At 45.7% G+C, this 15,170-nt stretch overlaps 1 protein-coding gene across 1 annotated transcript in view; it reads left to right on the top strand.

Moving 5' to 3' along the window:
* Window positions 1-15,170, top strand: part of CACNA1E (calcium voltage-gated channel subunit alpha1 E) — a 477,487-nt gene that overhangs the window by 354,281 nt on the left and 108,036 nt on the right. Inside the window, exons 20-23 of the mRNA XM_081866509.1 lie at window positions 2,430-2,527; window positions 8,038-8,094; window positions 10,647-11,216; window positions 15,144-15,168. Of these exons, the coding sequence (XP_081722635.1) occupies window positions 2,430-2,527; window positions 8,038-8,094; window positions 10,647-11,216; window positions 15,144-15,168 (750 nt within the window). The remainder of the gene's footprint in view (window positions 1-2,429; window positions 2,528-8,037; window positions 8,095-10,646; window positions 11,217-15,143; window positions 15,169-15,170) is intronic.

Genomic DNA, 15,170 nt, shown 5'->3' with positions numbered 1-15,170 from the left:
CAGTTGAGAGGCTTATTCTCCATGAATTTGTCTAATCTGCTTTTAACTCCCTCTAATCCTCTAGTGGTCATCACCATATCTTGTACAGCAAATTCCATAAATCAATTAGGAAGAGTGTGAAGTGTCCTAAGCCTGCTGCCAGTTGGGTGACACACACACAAACACAACTTCAACTTCTTGTTCTTTCCAAAAGTAAAGCTGGCTCATGATCAGTTTCTAGCTTCAAAAACAACCGCAGGAATCTCCAAAGCCTGTAAACAGAGATGACAGTGAAATGTCCATTTGTTTATTGAGTTCCATTTGTGAATTGCTTTGATTTAACAATAACACATAAAACAATTTCAGATATAGAACAGTTCAGATTAAATGCTGGCGCAACCTGGGATTTAAAAGACAAGCAAACTCCACTTAAAAGGCTTGTTGAAGAAGACAATTAAGACCACATCTGCCTGATATGTAATGGGAGGCAATTTGAATTGGAAGCTGCCTCCATGAATGTGACTTACTTCCAAGTATTCATGCTTGGGACTGAGGTCTTGGGACTTAGAAGTCAGTTCCAGTCTAGTCACCTTCATGTGATGCTGTCAAGATTTTTAAAAGCTTTAACTTCAAGAACTTGATTTCAAAAACAACTGGTTTCAGCTCGAAATTGGAGTCATAAGTGGTTCCACAGAATATATATATAAAAAATTCCTTCCAGTAGCACCTGGAGGCAGTGAGAGATTTTACTTTCTTGGGCTCCATGATCACTGCAGATGGTGACTGCAGTCATGAAATTAAAAGACGCCTGCTTCTTGGGAGAAAAGCAATGACAAACCTAGACAGCATCTTAAAAAGCAGAGACATCACCTTGCCAACAAAGGTCCGTATAGTTAAAGCTATGGTTTTCCCAGTAGCGATGTATGGAAGTGAGAGCTGGACCATAAAGAAGACTGATCGCCGAAGAATTGATGCTTTTGAATCATGGTCTGGAGGAGACTCTTGAGAGTCCCGTGGACTGCAAAAAGATCAAACCTATCCATTCTTAAGGAAATCTGCCCTGAGTGCTCACTGGAAGGACAGAACCTGAAGCTGAGGCTCCAATACTTTGGCCACCTCATGAGAAGAGAAGACTCCCTGGAAAAGACCCTGATGTTGGGAAAGATTGAGGGCACAAGGAGAAGGGGACGACAGAGGATGAGATGGCTGGACAGTGTTCTCGAAGCTACGAACATGAGCCTGACCAAACTGCGGGAGGCAGTGGAAGACAGGAGTGCCTGGCATGCTCTGGTCCATGGGGTCACGAAGAGTTGGACACGACTAAATGACTAAACAACAACAACAGCAGCACCTTAGAGACCAAGTAAGTTTGTTATTGGTATGAGCTTTCATGTGCATGCACACTTCATGAAAGCTCATACCAATAACAAACTTAGTTGATCTCTAAGGTGCTACTGGAAGGATTTTTTTTTAATTTGTTTCGATTACGGCATACCAACATGGCTACCTACCTGTGACTAGAACTCTGGTTCCACAAGTCTCATTTTGCTGTGTGGTTACCTCTCCAATAATTATGTTCATGAAAGTTGTATGTGATTTTCAGCCTTATAACTAGGGGTTCCTGGGTTGCAAACTGGAAATGCACAGTGTCCCTTTGAATTCCAGGATGCACCGAGGAACAAGGCACCCATAGCTTTCCTTGGCTCTGCTGTCTGCTCCATTTTCCTGCCTGCTCTAGCAAACAGTACTTAAGCTGTTTAACAGAACACTTGGAGAGCAGTGGTGGTGTGATAGATGGGAGAAGCCTGTTACATCTGTGAATTTAAAGTGACCATGTAGACCTCTGTGTTGCAGCCTGGCAGCTGCTCTTATAACAAAGCTCATAACATGTGAGAAAATAGTAAATTCTGCTATGTTCCCTTTTAACCAGCTCCTTTGTATTTTATTTAGGATAAATAAGGTATACTATTCATTGCATCAAATTGTAGATTTCAACAGAAGTCTTATAAAGTTCAACAGAAAAAGCAAAAGACCCAGTGGATCAGTTCATTCTATAGTCAGTTCATGCATAAGGTCCATACATGTATAAGTGTCTATTCCACCTGTCTGTTCATAGGGTCCAATAATCCACATGAAGGGTTGTTACAGTTCCACAGAATCCTTTCACAGAGTCTAAGACAAGGATTTCCGGAATATTAGCCTTGTTTCGCCATCCTAGGCTTCATCAGTAGTCCAGGCTCATATGTAATATGAACTGACTATAGAATGAATGAACTGATCCGCTGGGTCTTTTTTCGTTGAACTTTATAAGACTTCCATTGAAATCTACAATTTAATACAATGAATAGTATACCTTATTTATTCAAAAGTACAGCTGGTTATGTCTTGTGTGTTTATTGAGTATGTTTCATGTAACCATAGGTTTGTTGTTGTTTTGTTTTTTTATTTAGGATGAGCAGGAGGAAGAAGAGGCTTTTAATCAGAAGCACGCCTTGCAGAAAGCCAAGGAAGTCAGTCCAATGTCTGCTCCCAACATGCCTGCTATAGAGTGAGTGGCTCATCCATCAATAGGGCACTCTCTCCTCACCCCCTAAAAACTTGTTATGGTCATGATGATTGCATTCACATTCAAAAGAAAGAGAAATCCCTCTGTAGAGCCTAAAGCAAATTTGGTGGTTGCCGCTCAGGTGAAAGATCTGAGAGGTTTCAAGGAAAGCCAAAATATTGTTTAGTTGAGGTTTCTGCATTTTTCATGTGGCTTCTGCGCATCCTTAGGTTACCACTAGAAAGGAAAATATGAAGTTGATTTGGAGGTTCCTCTTCAGCTGTTGCACTTGAGAAACCTTGTGGAAACTCAATGAGGTTTGATCAGAAGAGCAAAATTTTCCCAAAAGGTTTAGGGATATTCTTAGCACTGTGTAGACACCTCAGCAGCGTCAAACTTGCAAGCATTCGTGCAAAGCTAGCGGGGGAGGGATGCAGGAAAGTAGCACACTTAGCATCACAGATTCATAGGGCTGGAAGAGTTTAGATTGTTAAAAGCAGTGCGAAAACGAAAACGTTCTTAGTTCATCAAGTTGTTAGGAAGGTTTTCTCCATTCCAACACCAGCATCTTTAAAAAAAAAGGGGGGGGAGAGATTTGCTCCATCATTAAGGAAATTGATCCTAATCATTTCCACCTAGAACAGGGGTAGGCAACCTAAGGCCCAGGGGCTGGATCCGGCCCAATCGCCTTCTCAATCCGGCCCACGGACGGTCCAGGAATCAGGAATCTCTGGGTGATTTGTGGGGCCTGCCTGGTGTTTTTACATAAGTAGAATGTGTGCTTTTATTTAAAATGCATCTCTGGGTTATTTGTGGGGCATAGGAATTCATTCATTCCCCCCCCAAAAAAATATAGTCCTGCCCCCCACAAGCCCTGAGAGACAGTTTGCTGGCCCCTGAACTAGAAGGACTTCAGTGAAGCAGCACCACTAAATATTTTTCAAATTCGCTTTGCAGCATTTTTATTACTGCTTCAAAGTTGGAGTGCATAGCTGTCAACCTTCCCTTTTTTGCGGGAAATTCCCTTATTCCAGCGCCGTTTCCCGCTGCTATCCTGGATTGTTAGATATCCCGTAGACTGTCCCCGGGACAGGTGAGGCTGCTGATCCCTTATTTTGGAGGCTGTTGATCCCTTATTTTCAAATCTGAAAGTTGACAGCTATGGTGGAGTGATCTACTCCACCATAGGTCTAGCTCATTACATCTTCTCAACCCTCACGCTTCTTCCCAAATATACTCTTAATTCCAGCATTTTCCCTGTGCCCTAGAGGCATGAAGCATTAGAGGCAGCAGGATAGCAGCAGGACATATTTGATGCTGCAGAGCTGGAGCCTTGTTTTTGGCTTCCCCAGCTCACAGCTGATGTAAAAATATTTGCATGCCATGAGTAGACTGCATTACGTGGGCACTTTGCAGAGTAGCATCCCTTTCCCACCAGGGCCACTGAAGCTAGATATGCAATACAATCTGGCTTACAAGAGTGAAATGAGGACATTCTCACAGGCTGGGGGGGGGGAGCCAGAAGGGAGAAGCAGTGTGGGGGCAACTCTACCACCCCAATAACATATGAATGGGCTCGGGGTCTCTCTGTGTTGGGTTGAAATAAACGACAGACGAGTAGTGGTGTCATCTGGGAGGCATCCTCTCGAGCATGTCTCGGGGAGTCCCTTTTATTGAATATTACAGCATTGCCACATATGTGCTTGTTGCTGATTGGTTAACACAAGTACAAAGCAAAGGTTACATATAGGTATTAATCACTGATAGATTAAAGGCTGAGAAAGGGAGCACAAAACTAGACAGGCATGAAAACCTCCTAATTAAATTATAACTGGTGATTAATAGAACAAGACCTAAAAAAATTACTTAGTGATTGATAATGTAAGACTTAAAAGGACATATCAATCACGTTCCATAGATGTGATCAACTATGCATTAAGAACAGGTCAGAATGCCATGTTTATGTGAACTAACTGTGAACTGAACATCCTAGGAAGATTTCAGCTTGGAGCGGTTTGTGCAGAAACATGTGCAGAAACAAATACTTTCCTTCATCTCTGGACAAAGTATTTAGGCCTGCTCTCTGGCTAAAGCCTGCACATGGTGGCTGCTCCCAATGGAAAGCCATTGGGATGGAACAATTCAATGTACCCTCGGGAAAGGTGTGATCCCATTTAAAGGAATCCTATATGATCTAGTAGATTTGACAAGCAAACATGTCGAGAGAAGGGTAAAAAAGAGGGACTTGGAGACCAAGTTCTAGGTCAGGGGTCAGGGGTCAGCAACCTTTTTCAGCAGGGGGCCAGTCCACTGTCCCCTCAGACCTTGTGGGGGGCTGGACTATATTTTGAAAAAAATAATGAACGAATTCCTATAACCCAGAGATGCATTTTAAATAAAAGGACACATTCTACTCATGTAAAAACACGCTGATTCCTGAACCGTCCGCAGGCCGGATTTAGAAGGCGATTGGGCCGGATACGCCCCCTGGGCCTTAGTTTGCCTACCCATGTTCTAGCTCTTGGGAACTGGGTGGAGAGCCAAAACTTCAGGTGGGGGTTGGGATACGCAAAAGCTCCTTTGTCTTATGAGAAGCTCTGAACAATGGCAGTGAAGGAAAGCTGGTCCATTCTTGGCTGCAGCAGCAGAAGTCCCAGAAGTAACAAACATCCCAATCAAATGTTCCACAGCTATGCTAGAGTAAGGGTGCTTGCATGCTGAAAAGTACGACAGATTGGATGCTGGTGTATGAAAGGATCGGAATGTCTGCATCTTGGTGTGTGTGGGCCTAGATATGGGGAGTGCTGGCCACAAGGATTTGGCGCATGGTGATAGTCTTGGGTGCCCACAAGCCTCCATCTCTGGTGCAAGGGAGTGTTCCCAGGTGGGTCAGTTTGCAGTTTATATGTGGATATGATGTGCTCTATTTGAGAGGCTGAATTTCATGGGTGCTCACAGATTAAATAGGTTTTGTGGGTGATGCGTTACAATATATGTGTGCACATTGCAATATGTCCATGCTATCATCCGTGCATAGGTGTGGGGGGGGGGAGGGGAAAACAGTCGTCAGTCGTCGTCCCCTCAGAACGGTGTATCTCTAGTTATTATGAGGAATTAAAATGGAATCATAAAAATGGTCTTAAAATCCACTATCCTTTTTTTTTTAAAAAAATGTAATGGCTAAGAATCAGCCTTCAAACATTACACAGGAATCTTACCATACGTTTTGCTAAAAAATACCCCCCTCACACGCATTTTGAATCTTGAAATGATGCCCTTGTTTCTGCCACACCTAGTACAGAAAAGCCCCGATCACCATGGGCTATGGATTTGCATATAATACAAGATTTTACACTTATTTGTGTCTTTCTTCACGGTTGATTCTATAGGCGCAGAAGAAGTTACTATTCTTTAGTGAATCCTGCTAATTCACCCTCTGTGCATTTTTATTTGCATGCTGGAGGCCTGGATTCTCAAATTTTCAGAAACGTTGTGGTTTCTGCTTTTGATGTCTTCATTCTATGGTTCTCCACTATTCATGCTATCAAAGGTGTTGGTAGGGACTTGATTATTCTCCAGTGGCTGCACTCCTTCCATGTCTTCTGTATTCTTACATTTCCAGAATGGGTAGGTTGGAGCCGCAGCCAAGTAGCCAACCACATTACTCCCATAACTTCAAAACCGGGCCTATTTCCATTTCACATATCTTTTCAGTTCAAATTGTCTGCCAGAGAACCCCTGTACGTCTATCACAAAGTTCCAGTGCACTGTAGAGTATTCTGGAACGTGCTCTAGAGCACACTGCTCATCTAAAACATGGACTTGGACTACTGCAATGCACTCTACGTGGGGCTACCTTTGAAGGTGACTCGTAAACTGCAATTAATCTAGAATGCAGCAGCTAGACTGGTGACTGGGAGCAGCTGCCGAGACCATATAACACTGGTCCTGAAATATCTTCATTGGCCCCCAGTATGTTTCCGAGCACAATTCAAAGTGTTGATGCTGACCTTTAAAGCCCCAAATGGCCTCGGTCCAGTATACCTGAAGGAGCGTCTCCACCCCCATCGTTTTACCCAGACACTGAGGTCCAGCACCGAGGGCCTTCTGGCGGTTCCCTCGCTGCGAGAAGCCAAGTTACAGGGAACCAGGCAGAGGGCCTTCTCGGTAGTGGCACCCTCCCTGTGGAACGCCCTCCCACCAGATGTCAAAGAGAACAACAACTACCAGACTTTTAGAAGACATCTGAAGGCAGCCCTCTTTAGGGAAGCTTTTAATGTTTGATGTATCACATTATTTTAATATTTTTTGGAAGCCACCCAGAGTGGCTGGAGAAGCCCAGCCAGATGGGCGGGGTATAAATTAATAATGATGATGATGATGATAATGATAATTATAATTATAATTATATTACAACTTAAAAACAAGATTAAAATACAACATTAAAACATTGAAACATTAAAACATTAAAATGCAGCCTCATCACAGGAGGAGAAAGGAAAAAAGAAAGAGGGGGAGGGAATCAAATTGACTCCAAGCCAAAGGCCAGGTGGAACAACTCTGTCTTACAAGCCCTGCGGAAATGAATAAGTAATGAAGGAAAGACCATACATGGTATAATTCGTATTGTGTTGTCACTTTAGATGGAGGAAATTTATGCATATGTACTGCTTTAACAGATAACAGCTATGTATATTAAGCAGGCCCCACCCTTTTGGACTTGCTCAGCTTTTGGAGAGTGATCCCACTGAGCCATTCTTGCTAGCAATAAACACCTTTTGTTTTCTCACCGCCCAGATCTCTTTACCAGCATTGCTACTGGCCGTCCTTATCTTGAAATGCTGGGGATCACCTCAGGTTTCAGGTGGGCAGAAGCATACACCCTCCCTCTGAGCTTTGACCCTCGGCACACACAGCTCTCTGTGCATATAAGCAAGTGTAGAGCAATTGTTTTCAAGTAGCTGATACAGTGGTGCCCCGCAAGATGAATGCCTCGCAAGACGAAAAACTCGCTAGACGAAAGGGTTTTCCGTCTTTTGAGGTGCTTCGCAAGACGAATTTCCCTATGGGCTTGCTTCGCAAGACGAAACGTCTTGTGAGTTCTTGCGAGTTTGTTTCCTTTTTCTTAAAGCCGCTAAGCCGCTAATAGCCGCTAAGCCGCTAAGCCGTTAATAGCCGCTAAGCTGCTAATAGCCGCTAAGCCGTGCTCCGCAAGACGAAAAAACCGCAAGACGAAGAGACTCGCGGAACGGATTAATTTCGTCTTGCGAGGCACCACTGTATTTTGTATACTGGCCATTTCCTAGCTGTGCAGAAGAGAATACCCTCTGCTATCCTGTGTTCATATTTAATGTCCTGTACTTGAGTGAGGCGTGGATTATGAATGACACCTGTGCACAAGTGTTAGAGCACCCCTGGCTCTCTGTTTGAGCATCTGTGGAGTCGTACGCCCTGGGAGTGCGGAGACTGCGTGACAATGTCATAGACTGAACCCATGCGTTTTTCTTCCCCAGAAGAGACAGGAGGAGGAGACACCACATGTCGATGTGGGAACCGCGCACCAGCAACCTGTATGTGTGCATGTGACTGCTTGTTGAGAGAGGTTTTGTGTGTGTACGTGAAAGACTTGCTTTGTGAGGTCTGTGTGTGTGTGTGTGTTACCTTGTGTTTGTGTCGTGTGAATATGTATGTAGGTACGTGTGCGAACCAACCCCCTGTGAATTAGTGTGGGCCTATAATTTGTGCGTGTTATATTTGTACAAGTGTGTGTGTGTTCGTTCGCATTGTGTGCCTCTGGGTGGTGGTGCGATGTGTACCTATTAAGCATCTTAACATCACTATCAGGGTGTGCGTATATGTGTACATTTCTACACAAACACACACACACACACATTTCTCTATGTATATTTGTGTAGGCAAAATTAAGTTGTACTCTGTGGGTGTGGGTGCTTGGTGACATGTGTCAAGCAGTATGTGTGTGTGTTTTGTGTGTGTGTGTATGCCTGCGTTGGTACGTCTGTCTGTTCACAGTGTTCCTGTGTGCAGTTTTTACAATATTTTATAAACCCAACAAAACACCCTCAGAATAGTCAATGCTACAGACAGGCAACAGAGGGCCCACAAACCCTCTGGACCCTATTTTGAAGGTGTACAGGAGGAGAGGAGAGGGGGCTGTTCAGTTGTGCAAGTTGAAGTCTGCTGCGTGAGCAGAACAGTAGCACTGGATATAAACAGGGGTGGACTTTGGTAATCTTTGGTGGTATGGTGCCCTGAGCGAGGCCAAATTTGGTGCCCCCAAACAGATCTTCTTAATGATGGATCTTCTCATTTTTGTGTCCCCTTGGCTCAGCACCCTGTGCGGGGGAACCACCTACTGGCATGTACTGGAAACTGTGTTTACTTTTTCTTTTTTATTTGGGAGGACCAGTCGGAAATTAAGAGTTTCCCCCATCTGCGGCCTGAAGTTGTTCAGTGCAGCTGATTCGATAGTTTTCGGTAGTTTCAGGCGTTCTCGTGACAGAAATCTCACCGGAGCTTTAAGTCCCTTAGGAATATCCTATCAAGAGAAACGGCCGTGAGACTAGATGAACATTACATGCCAGAAATGACGGATAGGTCAGTCAGTACAGAACGAAGCTCTCAATTTCAGGGTCAAGGGTTCAAGCCCCAAGTTGGGCAAAAGTTCCTTGCCTTCCAAGGGCTAGGTGGTTCTCATTCTCCTTTCCAACTCCACATTTCTATGCAGAGAGTTTAGCTTTGTGAGTGATGGCACACCTTCACTAAAAACGCTCAAGCCCCCCCAGAAACTCAAAGCCAGAATCTGGGAATATCGGGCAGTTTGATTCTCTGTGCATTTACTCACAAGTAAGTTGCCCTTTGTGCCATGGAGAATCAGTTTGAATGGCAGCCTTAGTGGGTGGGGGTGGTAACAAGAGATGAGAGGCACTGCTCAGCTCTCAAGATAAGACTTTGGGTCTCTAACTGGTCTGGGGTGGACTTTGCTCCCAAGTCCTGGTGCTGAGCAGTTAGACCAGGCTTCCTCAACCTCGGCCCTCCAGATGTTTTTGGCCTACAACTCCCATGATCCCTAGCTAGCAGGACCAGTGGTCAGGGATGCTGGGAATTGTAGTCTCAAAACATCTGGAGGGCCGAGGTTGAAGAAGCCTGATCTAGACATAGTGGTTTAACTGAGGCTTGGCACTGCATGCCTACCCTTTCGCTGTCCCTGCCTGCACCCAGAGCATGGGTCCCACTGCCCTTCCTTCCCCTGCTGGCTGATCCTCACCCCCTGCAGAGCCGTAATGGAAATGTCCCATTTGCCTTCTAGATGGGCCAGCTCTGTCTGGCCCCTGTTCTTTCACGCAACAGCACACAAACGAACATGGCTGTTTGCACATGTTTCCTTGCTCAACTGAACTGCAGATTTATTTAAAATTAATGTACAAGCAGACTGATGCCATGTACTTAGGCTATATGATGGGGGCGGGGGCAGGTAAAGGGATCCCTGACCGTTAAGTCCAGTCGCGGACGACTCTGGGGTTGTGGCACTCATCTCACTTTACAGACTGAGGGAGCCGGCGTTTGTCCGCAGACAGTTTTTCCGGGTCATGTGGCCAGCATGACTAAGCTGCTTCTGGTGAACCAGAGTAGCAAACGGAAACGCCGTTTACCTTCCCGCCAGAGTGGTACCTATTTATCTACTTGCAGTTTGACGTGCTTTCGAACTGCTAGGTTGGCAGGAGCAGGAACTGAGCGACGGGAGCTCACCCCATCACAGGGATTGTTAAAAAAAGAAGCTTCTTTGTTTTGGTGATTGTGTCCTGCTTCTTTATGTGCATTCCCCTGTCGCTTGGGACATGTGGGGTGGGGTGGTTTGTAGTTATCTGTGGATCTCATACAAGTGGGCCTGATTCTCTCCAGATCCTGCAGATGGTGTGATTTTCGAAGGGCTGAGAAATTCCATTGGCTGGGCTGTCTATTTGTGAAATGCAGGGGAGCAGAGAATCAAGTTTCCGTATGTGATGTTTGAATAGTGGCAGGTGCATGCTGTATGTACTGGTTTGTATTCTTGTGTTTCTGGCAGGGCGCAGGTGGACTGAACCCCTTTGTTTTCCTTTCCCAGGAGGGAGAGGAGAAGGAGGCATCATATGTCTGTGTGGGAACAGCGGACCAGCCAGCTGCGCCGCCACATGCAGATGTCCAGCCAGGAGGGCATCAACAAGGACGACCCTTCTCTTCTCAACCCTCATGCCAACGCTTTTCGGAGGAGAAGGCTGCTGGAGAACAGCGGCCTCGAAAAGAACGAGGAGGAGCAGACGGAAAGGTCAGAGCGGGCAAACGAAGAAGGGACGGCCCTGCAAATCCCAGGTTCCAATCCCTGCCCAGGCAGCAAGGAAGACCAGAAGAGCGCATGGCACCACAAATCCTTCCACGGGAACTGTGATCTGAATGAGCAGGAAGGCGGAGCGAGTGTGACCTTTGAGGACAGGGCCCGGCTCAGGCAAAGCCAGAGGCGTAGCCGACATCGCAGGGTGAGGACGGAAGCCAAGGAGAACAGGTCAGCCAGCCAAGAGGCCGGCCCTGAAGCGGTCAGCCCCGCAGAGGGAGAGCAGAACCAGGAGCAGAAGAAGAATGAGGACGAAAAGGAGGGCTTGATCGAAAAGGAGTCGGTGGTTGGCGAGGAGCTGAAAAGGTAAGGGCGCAAGAGGAAACCAAGAACACTCACGTGGGGAGTGATATATAATGAATTGAAAAAGATGTTTAAAATAACGTTTGTAAAAACAAACAAACCCAGAAGTCATTAATGGGCCATGCTGGATCATCATTGGGTGGTGGGCAATGAGAATTTTTACACGTTCAGATGATGTAGGAATTACAGCAGTATTAGCTTGGCCATAGAGTGTGCAAACTGCTGTTTTGGCGTGAAGTAGCTGTCAAGTTGGCTGAAAGCCAGAGCCAAACCACCTGGCATAGAAAACAAGAGGCAGGGGGAAAGCGCTAGGACTGAAGAGAACATGATAATTCATCTGCAATTTTTATATATATATTAAAAAATCAGATATTTTTATTGTCCCATAACAAATAAAGTACAACAAAAACATCTCTCTCTCTCTACAATGCAGAAGCACATGCGGAATTTTTTCTTAAAGCTGGCAGGCTTATATTATTATAAATCTGTCTTTTGTGTATGAGTCTTTTCTCTTTTGAATTCTCGGCTTCTTTCTTTGTGTGCTAGTTGAATTACTTTCAGAGAATATAATGCTGCTCTGTGCGGTTTGACACCTCCCCCCCCCTTTTGGCACCTCTTTCTAAGCAAAGTTACACAAACACATTTTTAGTTGGCCATGAAAACAGTGCCCTCTCAGATTCCTAATTATTGGTCTGGCCATGCTACACGTTGCAAGCAATACTTTTTCGCTGCCCAGAGATGCAGGGATGGAAAGTGTGATAGATGGATCTGTGTACAGTGGTGCCTCGCAAGACGAAATTAATCCGTTCCGTGAGGCTCTTCATATAGCGGTTTTTTCGTCTTGCGAAGCAAGCCCATTGACAGCTTAGCGGATTAGCGCTATTAGCGGTTTAGTGGCTTTTAGCGGATCAGCTGATAAGCGGCTTATCAGCGGATCAGCTGATAAGCGGCTTAGGGCTTAGGAAAAGGGGGGGAAAGGGGGAAAACCCCACAGGAACTCGCAAGACATTTTCGTCTTGCAAAGCAAGCCCATAGGGAAATTCGTTTTGCAAAGCGCCTCCAAAATGGAAAACCCTTTCGTCTAGCGGGTTTTTCGTCTTGTGAGGCGTTCATCTTGCGGGGCACCACTGTATTTGTTCTTCTCAACAAGCAGCAGCGCCGTCAAACAAAGCTGCTGAACACAGACTCAAATACGCAGCCACCCCCATCTCCTCTTTCCCTTCTCGGCTGTTGCGCCTGTCGATTATGTATGCTGCAAACCCATTGCTGGCCCCTAAGACATGTTGCTGCCTGAGCAGGGCCAACAAATGCCCCCGTCCATCAAGCCAAGGTGCCCAGTTACCGTGCATGGGACACGGGTGGCGCTGTGGCCTAAACCACTGTGCCTCTTGGGTTTGCCAATCAGAAGGTCGGCGGTTCGAATCCCCGAGACGAGGTGAGCTCCCATTGCTCTGTCCCAGCTTCTGCCAACCTAGCAGCTTGAAAGCACACCAGTGCAAGTAGATAAATAGGTTCCACTGTGGCGGGAAAGTAAACGGCGTTTCTGTGCACTCTGGCTTCCATCACGGTGTCCCATTGTGCCGGAAGTGGTTTAGTCCTGCTGGCCACATGACCCGGAAAGCTGTCGGTGGACAAACGCCGGCTCCCTCGGCCTGAAAGAGAGATGAGTGCCACAACCCTATAGTCACCTTTGACTGGACTTAACCATCCAGGGGTCCTTTACCTTTACCTTGCCCAATTACCCGAAGGCCGGGAAAGTTATTTTGGTACACGAGGCCAGAAATTCCACATGCATCAACCCCAGTCTCTGGCAGTCAGTGAGGAAAGTTCACTAAGAATGTAGTCAGTTGTTAAGACTATCTAATAAGGGCTGAAGGAACCAGAATGGTTTCTGAAGCCAATGTACTAAGAGCCTCCGCAGTCTTTGAGCCTCACCCTGGCAAGCTTCTGAGCAGCTGGAGCTGGCAAACTGAAATTAGCAGCTTTCCCTCGAATCTGAATTCTAGAGTTCAGTCAGGTCTGACCTTAAAGGATGGTCTAGAATCTGGATCCTGGTCAGGTGACTGGTTGCTTGCAGCACCCACAATTCACCAGCAACATACCATGAAGCCATATATTTTAAGGACCCTGGAGATCTTGAAAATGGTGATTGAGGACAGGTAATGGAAGGGGATTCAGAAGTGGGTGGGGTCTCCTTCCAGTTTTGTTTCTGGGACGTTTTGCACATTCGCAGTACGTTAGGACTACCATATATCTGGATTTTCCTGGACATAACCGGGATTTCAAAGGCAGAAATGATGTCCGAGGGAAATTTCATAAATGTGGCGCTTTGTCCTGGATCTTAGGCAAGTCAATCGAAAGAAAGCTCAACAATTTTTGGTGTCTTTCTAGAAAAAGTTCAACAACCTTCAGGGTGTCCTGGTTTTTACTTTCAGGTTACTTTTAATTTGATTTGTTGTATTCTACTCTAACAGACTAAAATTCAGCATTAACAACCCAAGCACTTAAGGGGGGGGTGTGACTGTTTTTCTATATATGCTTCTGTGTGGAATGATTGTTCCAATTTCTGAAATCAGGAGGTGTTAATTATTCTGGTTTTAATTAAGTTTGCAATCAAATGGTGTGAACTGAGTGCAGATGTGCCTAAAGTTTCTCGCTCTCCCTCCTCTATTTTTAAACCAGCCCACAACTTTCTTTGACAGCTACTATAGTTTAGGGGAGGGATGTGGGTGGCGCTGTGGGTTAAACCACAGAGTCTAGGAGTTGCCGATCAGAAGGTCAGCGGTTCGAATCCCCGCGATGGGGTGAGCTCCCGTTGCTTGGTCCCTGCTCCTGCCAACCTAGCAGTTTGAAAGCACAAAGTGGATAAATAGGTGCCGCTCCAGCGGGAAGGTAAACAGCGTTTCCCTGCGCTGCTCTGGTTCGCCAGAAGCGGCTTAGTCATGCTGCCACATGACCCAGAAGCTGTACGCCGGCTCCCTCGGCCAATAAAGCAAGATGAGCGCCACAACCCCAGAGTCATCCGTGAATGGACCTAATGGTCAGGGGTCCCTTACTTTTACCTTTACCTTTATAGTTTAGGGGCTGTGAGCAATGATATTCCCCGTTCAGATCTTACAGGGCAACCTTCGGGAAACCACATCTACCCCACCCCAATAGGAAAAAGAACAAGAAGCATGCCATAATAATTTTGCTCATTCGTTGTTACTTTTTTCCCTGCCGCAAACTAAGGCTGCTTTTATATATATATATATATATATATATATATATATATATATATATATATATACATACACACCCTGCATTTAAATCACAGCCCTCTCGAGAATCGTGGGAGAGGTTATTTACACCAATTCCTAGATCCCTTAACAGAATATGGCTCTCAGGATTCTTTTCTGGGTATGTAGGTGTCCTTTAAATACTGTATTTTTCGCTCTATAAGACGCACCAGACCACAAGACTTTTTGGAGGAGGAAAACAAGAAAAAAAATATTCAGAATCTCAGAAGCCAGAACAGCAAGAGGGATCGCTGCGCAGCGAAAGCAGCAATCCCTCTTGCTGTTCTGGCTTCTGGGATAGCTGTGCAGCCTGCATTCGCTCCCATAAGACGCAGACACATTTCCCCTTACTTTTTAGGAGGGAAAAAGTGAGTCTTATAGAGCAAAAAATACGGTATATGGTTTGTACACCGCCTACTGCAACTACCCCTGTGGAGGTGTTTACACCACCTGCCCAACAGGATCCTGGCTCATCTTGCAGAAGTCCTGCAAGCAGTGCTTTTGCAATGATTTGTGAGTTGGTGTATCTGGAAATGCTTTGGAAGCGTTATGTAAATGCTGAAGGCAATGTTTTTGTTCTCACTGCCCACCAGCCCAGTTCCTTGTCTCTGCCACTTCCTCTCTGTGTGAGCTTGTCTTCTCCTCCATGTAGGACCAATGAAGCCCCAGCCAAAGATGC

This window comes from Podarcis erhardii (genome assembly GCF_964252035.2).
Source record: "Podarcis erhardii genome assembly, chromosome: 6".
Classification (NCBI taxonomy): domain Eukaryota; kingdom Metazoa; phylum Chordata; class Lepidosauria; order Squamata; family Lacertidae; genus Podarcis; species Podarcis erhardii.
The sequence above is the reverse complement of the archived record's forward strand: the minus strand, read 5'-3'. Positions and strand labels throughout refer to the sequence as shown.